The sequence below is a fragment of the Microtus oregoni genome, unplaced genomic scaffold, assembly GCF_018167655.1.
Source record: "Microtus oregoni isolate MIOR12 unplaced genomic scaffold, Mior012 000008F_ref0000371, whole genome shotgun sequence".
NCBI lineage: Eukaryota > Metazoa > Chordata > Mammalia > Rodentia > Cricetidae > Microtus > Microtus oregoni.
The window spans coordinates 54,881,563-54,888,962 of NW_024543067.1; the positions used below are offsets into that span (position 1 = coordinate 54,881,563).

General features: G+C 34.4%; 1 protein-coding gene across 1 annotated transcript; it reads right to left on the reverse strand.

Annotated features, from left to right (window-relative positions):
* Positions 1-5,311: 5,311 nt before the first annotated feature.
* On the reverse strand, positions 5,312-6,271 carry LOC121451405 (olfactory receptor 150-like). Its single transcript, XM_041656856.1, has one exon. The coding sequence runs from the start codon at positions 6,266-6,268 to the stop codon at positions 5,312-5,314; it is 957 nt and encodes a 318-aa protein (XP_041512790.1). The 5' UTR covers positions 6,269-6,271.
* Positions 6,272-7,400: the final 1,129 nt, after the last annotated feature.

Sequence of the window (7,400 nt, forward strand, 5' to 3'; positions counted from 1 at the left end):
TCTTCAGTTCTTATCTTAATTAAGTTCCGAGACTTCCATGGTGTCTTCTTCACCCTATTTCAATAGAAATATAACTTAAAAAGAGGGATCTAGCAATAATTTGAATTATAACATATAAATTTGCTATGGTATTTAGGAATATATGTATGAATAAATACACCTATGCATTTCACAGTGTTAGTGAAATAACTCATAATTTGAAAGTGAGTAGGAGATGGTTGGCCCATTGTTTGAGGAGGAAAGCTAAAGGAAAAATTTGTAATGAAATTACAATCTCAAATAAAAATAAAGAAGTATGACATTGTTAGAAATAGTAGATAATCATAATGGCTGAAAGAAATTTTCTTATGATATCATTATGAACTGATATTCAAACAGGCTTAAAATATTTAAGCACACAACTGTATGAAGTTCATCATAGTACAAGAACAAATGTAGATTGTTCTTCAGAATGCAAGGCAAACATTGCACGTGGATATTATATGGTATTTGGAAGGCTCCTAGTGGAGCAGAGCTATTATGAGGCTGGTCCATAGTTGTGAGCATAGGGCTGCCAATAAAGACATTTTTGGAAAATATTAGAAAGAACATATACATGCATGCAGGTGTGAATAATGAAAAATTATTGATACAAAAAAAAGAAGTATATAGAGGCTTGGAAGGTGGAGAGGGAAGAGGAAATGGTGTAACCATATTATAATCTTAAAAAAGAAATACAGTTTTAAAAAAAGGCAAAATACTTCATTGACACAAGAATTGCATGACAGGAATTCCCCAGAAAAGTACATTAAATAGGATGACAGTCAAACTTTACAACCTTCCTTTAAATTTTATTCTATCACTATATTTCACTATAAAAATTATGGGCACTAATGTGTGCCCTATATTTACATTTGGTTATATCTTTCTTACAAATTTATCCCTAAAATTATGTAACATTTCTTTTTACACTAAAATTCATGAGCAACACTTGCATAATGACTTGAAATAGGAATAAAATATCCAACAAGCTGATCAACAGCTTCAAAACAAAAAGCATTACAGCGATAATTAAAATGAATGAATATAAAAGCATATTTCTTAATATTCTGCTGAGGATAAGATGGGACCAGATGGGAGTTGTGGTCATCCACATATAAAGGACCTAGAATGGAAGTGGGTTCCGACAGAAAGCTACTAAACATCTTTTTACAATAGGATCCAGAAGAGAACAGGGAAGTCTAAGATTTTAAGAGATAAGAACACATATTCAAATGGTTTTGAAGGTGTGAAGAGGGTCAACCAGAAGTCTTCCTTTAAATCACTAGTCTTTATTGCTAATAAAGCTGGTTCCCAAATCTATTGTTAACTCTCCCAGTGTTGGTAGATAAAGATATTATAAGCTATACAGACATAATACGAGTCTGATTAGAAAAAGTAGAATTAATTTCCCCTTGCTTAGATCATATCCTTCCCAATTTAAATTTCCTTTTTCCCCACTGACTCTCAATTCTGAAATGTAACCAAGTGGTAGGATTCTGCCTCATTGTTAAATGTATTTACTAAAGGTATATATGAGGTACTATCACAATATTAAAACAATGGATTTCCTGAAAGTTAAGAATATATAAAAAGTGCATTATCTAAGATGATTTCAGGAAATGAAAAAAAAACTGAAAGACAGGGGAGTGAGCTAATACAGAGAATTTGGTTTATTTTGGAGCATTGTCTATATATATATATTTCATTGGTATATTAATTAATTTTATTGTTTAGATATTGAATATGCACAATGAATTTTTGATGATGTTCTAATACCTATTGAGCAAAGCATACAAGTAATTGCACTAAAAATTCTGATTATCCTTTTCTTACTTTAATTTTGAAACTTGAGTAATACCATTTTCACTAAGCTATGAGGTATTTTCAATTTGCTCCTATGCTGTTTGAAGGCTGTTTTTTCTTATATAAGTGCAAGTACAAACCTTATATTTAGTAGATTTTCTGTGTCAGTTTGTGTCCTTATATTAAAACATTTCAATTTAATTTCTAAAATCAAAACAAAATAATACAAAAGACATAAAAATCAATCTAATAAAACACAAATAATCCTGAGAGAATGTGAATAAAATTTTAATAAGTAAAGAACTCACCCTAGTAATATTCTTAATACTTAATATAGTAAAAAATCACACCTTACAGTCTTATGGATAGGTTTGTTATAATCCAAAGAATGGATTTAACATATAAAATAATAGCTTTTAAGACACAGATAAGTACTAAAAGCAACCTTTGCCTATTTTTTTTGCATTATAGAACCTAAAGGAAAAATCATTATAGCATAATTTTTTTTAAAAAAAAAAATCTTAAAAGTTTAGAATTAATGGAATCTGAAAACTCTGAATGTTGAACGTGGACACAAGCTATTGGCAATTGCTTTAATTTTTAAAATACTGTACTAATTACTATTATTATTGTGTTTGCTTATATATGTATTCACACAGGTCTATACTATGGCTCACATGTAAAAGCCTGAGATTAACTTTGGAGTGTCTCAACCAGTGGGACACAAATCGAGAGCCCAAACCCTTGATAGGAGAAATGAAGGGACAAGAGACACATGAAACAGACAACAAGTCTCTATTCTTATCAAGATGCCAACTTTATTTTTTATTAAGTGCATTATATAGCAAAAGGCAGGGGAGTGGGTAGTTTGCTGGAACGTCAGGTCTGGAGACATCCCTAGCTAACAGGAAGATATACAAAAATGCTGAGGGTCTGTAACAGTTAATTAACAGAGGGATGCTAATTGTTTCTGAAACCTGGGTCCTGCAGGCATATATAACTCACAGGGGGAGATAAAGGTTGTTTCCTGGGCCTGCAACACGCCCTGCAGAGGTGAATATCTTACTTAATTTGTGACTAAATGGCTTGACTATAACCAAAATACAGGTCTTTGCTCCCAGCATTGGAGAGCCTGTTTTCTCCTACCACCTTGTGGATTCTGAGAATGAAAGATCATGAAGAATGTGTAGCAAGTGCCTGTACCCTCTGAGTCATCTTGTCCGCGCATTAGTGCCTTAATATCTAAGAGAGCAATGTATGTGTTGTTTTCAATCAGATGTAAAACACATATGAATTTGGAATGTGAATTAATTTATTTTCCAAGCAATTATTCATCAAGTTACCCAAGATGATTACAGTATAATAAAAAAATTACCAATGCAAAGATTTACTTAACAAAAAGCGAACCTTACTGAATTTTCTGTTTATACTCTTAGCCTTATCCCCAAGAGAAAACTGAATCTCCTCAGACTAGTACCAACTTAATATCTAATTCTTCTCAAGGTCACTTCCACAGCTGCAAGCAATTTGTTCCTATTCTACTTCTAGACTTTCTGACTATTAATATCATATGAGCTTTCCACATTCTATACTCAGATACATTAATCAAGCCAGTGTCATTGTCTCCTCTTATTATATTTTTAGAAATTATTTTATATTGTAGACAGACTGTAGCTTAAAACTATTAAAATATTCTCAAAATTATTTATTTGTCTCTTAAAATTTATTTTCTATAGAACTCTTAATTCAAAGAAAATTTGACAAATATAAATCTCTTCAGATATGAGTGGAATACTAAACTGCTTTTAAAAAGAATGAAACTGTAAAACTATAAAAGCTCAAAATATTTATTCCTTTAGGAGTCCTTAGATAAGTAAAGCAATGAAGCATCAAATGCATTTTCTGGCACCTTTCCACACCCAAGTCTCATTCTTTCAACCTACTATCTATCTATCTATCTATCTATCTATCTATCTATCTATCTATCTCTAACTACTGCTGAAATACAAAGGAAATTACATCCATTCTATTTTAATGAACTAGCCCATAAATCTGCCATATTCCCATATATTAAATAGACTTGGCTCTAAATATGTGATAAAATTTACAAATATAATAAAACTGAGATGAGGAGGCAATAAAATTTTAATTGTAATCGTTATTTTTGCATTATGATGGTCTTATGCTTAGCACAAAAGTGTAGCAATATTCACAGTTATGTTGCATAATAAGATACCTTGTGTGGGGGATGATGGTAGAACCTGTCTTCTGCTAACACATGAATTATTATAGTGCTGTATACTTTTCAATAATCAGAATTACACAATATTCCCATTGCATATCTTATTTTATTTCTATTGCTACATTTATGGAATAATTCATAGTATTTTTGAATAATTTGCTAATTGAACTAGAAGACCTTCTACAAATCATTGAGGCAACAAAGAACTATTGCAGAAATTTATGTACATCTATCAATTTAAAGTTATGTTAGGCTTGCTTAAGTAGAGCTTGGTTCATATATGAAAACATAACCAACCAAATGAAACAGCTTAGGAAATATTTAGCAGGTGATGTAGGATACTATCTTGAATAAGCTCTATTATCCAAAGGAGTAGCACTTCGCCATGGTATGAAGGTGAGAATCCACTTTTTTTTTCCACCTTTTTTTTTATTGCGAAAAGAAGAAAAAAAAACATAAACAAAAAACAAGTTTCCACCTCCTCCCAGCCTCCCATTTCCCTTCCCCTCCTCCCACCCTTCTCCCCCTCCCCCCACTCCTCTCCCCCTCCCTCTCCAGTCCACAGAGCAGTCCGGGTTCCCTGCCCTGAGTTAAGTCCTAGGTCCTCTCCGTCCATATCTAGGAAGGTGAACATCCAAATTGGCTAGGCTCCCACAAAGCCAGCACATTAAGTAGGATCAAAACCCCCTGCCATTGTCCTTGGTGTCTCATCAGCCCTCTTTGTTCACCATGTTCAGAGAGTCCGGTTTTATCCCATGCTTTTTCGGTCACAGTCCAGCTGGCCTTGGTGAGCTCCCCGTAGATCAGCTCCTCTGTCTCAGTGGGTGGATGCACGCCTCGTGGTCCCGAATTCTTTGCTCATGTTCTCCCTCCTTCTGCTCCTCCTTGGGACCTTGGGAGCTCAGTCCATTGCTCCTCAACAGACAAAGGTCTGATCTCCAAAATATATAGAGAACTCAAGAAACTAGACTTTAAAATGCTAATTAACCCAATTAAAAAATGGGGCACTGAACTGAACAGAGAATTCTCAACAGAAGAAGTTCAAATGGCCAAAAGACACTTAAGGTCGTGCTCAACTTCCTTAGCAATCAGGGAAATGCAAACCAAAACAACTTTGAGAATCCACTTTTACCTTTGGTGCATTTCTTTCAAATACCATGTGCTAACAATTGTCTCGCATCTAATGTTACTAATCCTGTATGTAGGCTATATATTCCAATGAATTGCAGAAGTTATACTGTATTATTAATGAAAGTCAGTCTTTGTTGTGTGGAAATTTACCTTTTGTATTAAGTTTTTGAGAGCAACTTTGACTTCTTTATTTCTCAGGCTGTAGATCATGGGATTCAACATAGGCACCACAATGGTATAAAACACAGATGACAATTTACTTTGTCCCAGGGAGCTGACTGATGGTGGCTGAAGATACATGAAAGCTGTGGAACCATAGAAGAGAGCAACAGCCAAGATGTGGGAGCTGCAGGTGCTGAAGGCCTTGCGTCTTCCCCCAGTGGAATGAATGTTGAGGATGCTGACAATGATAAAGATGTAAGAACTAAGAATGGTCAAAGCTGGTATAAGAATGGTAATTGAACCAAGGGACCATGCTAGTACTTCATTGATAAAAGTACTAGAGCAAGAGAGCTCTAGTAATGGGAAATAATCACAGAAGTAATGCCTTATTATATTAGACTTACAGAAAAGCAATCTCATAATGGAGATAGCATCAGCTGTAGCACTAATGAATCCCATTCCATATACCCCAGATATCATCCATAAACAGACTTGATAGGACATGGATACATTGTAAAGCAATGGATTAGAGATAGCCACATAGCGGTCATATGCCATTACAGCCAACATGTAACATTCTGCAACAGCAAAAGCACAGAAGAAGTAGAACTGAGTCATGCATTCTGGATAGGAGATGACATTCTTCTCTGTCACAAAGTTTAGAAGCATTTTGGGAGTAATGGCAGTTGACTGACAGCAGTCAATAAAGGACAGGCTGCTGAGTAAATAATACATGGGTGTGTGAAGCTGAGAACTAAACATAATCAAGATGATCATTCCCAGGTTACCCACAACTGTAACCAAATAGACTCCTAGGAAGATGAGGAATAGAGGCAATTGGAGCTCTGGATTCTTTGTTAACCCATCAAGGATGAATTCAGTCACTGTGCTTTGATTTACTTCTTCCATTTTCTTCTGGAAACTCGACGTGAGAGGAAAATTTTATATAGAAGTAAAATGTGAGTGTCCATTCTCCTATCACTAAATTTTGAAACAGAATTCAAATATTTTTAGGTATCCTCAATCAGCTGTCATCCTACTTTTTATCTAAGTAGTCAGAGATTTTGTAGACCTAGAAAAAAGAGGTATGCAAAGAAATAAGCAATCAAGTGATTGCATACTTGTGACTTTGCCATAAGAACTCTGTGTGCTGGTACCCATTTCCTACTGACTACAAACCATTCTAGCACCCTATATAGAGTGTTTCAAGTATGTGTCATGTCTTGGTAATAGCACCTCTTTTTTGGTAGAAAATGTGTCATATGTGGTAAATTAAAAACTTGAAAAAAACATCAATAGCCAAACTCAAATTAATAACAGATAAAACTTACCATTGGCTATAATTGTTCATGGTAATTTTCTTATTGCTCCTAAATATCTGTGAAATACAAACACATCTGTAACTATGTAAAATGATGAAATTTTTTGCTTATTTGTAATGTTTTCAAATGTGTATGACTGTGTGTGATTTACTTAAACAGTGATTTGTCTTTTCATACCTTATATTGCTGTGGGCCACAAACATTATACAATGAGAGCACAGCTGTTGAAATCTCTAGGCTAACATCAAGCTTGCAAGCTTTTGGGGACCTCCCTTTTGAATAGCCACTGTTATTTCTGTAAAACATTGTGAAATCACAGTGTCTCTCTTTTTACATAGTGGGATTCTTCCAGAAATATCCCAACCATATATAATTCATTCATTGAGCATAACTTCTTTCTGTACTGGCAATTGAATGATGTGTTCCCACACTCTGGGGCTGAGAGGTTAAACCATTCATTCAGTCAAACCCTTGTTCCCATACTCAAATTTACATAAAGTTAGCCCCCCACAAATATCTTTTATAGCATGACATCAGACTAGAAGAGGAACCTTGCAAACAGAGCGCATAAGAACTTAAAAGACAGTCACTTTTAGTCACTTCTAGAAGGCACAGATTTCTCTAACAGCCAACTCATAAAAGTGTAACCTACTAGCTTTTGCTCTACTGGAAAAAATATAGTTTTTATTTAATCCAGCCTCATTATTGATTGACAAAAG

What these genes read in the sequence shown, in the direction of transcription:
- LOC121451405 (XM_041656856.1), bottom strand. Translation starts at nt 6,268, where the DNA reads ATGGAAGAAGTAAATCAAAGCACAGTGACTGAATTCATCCTTGATGGG.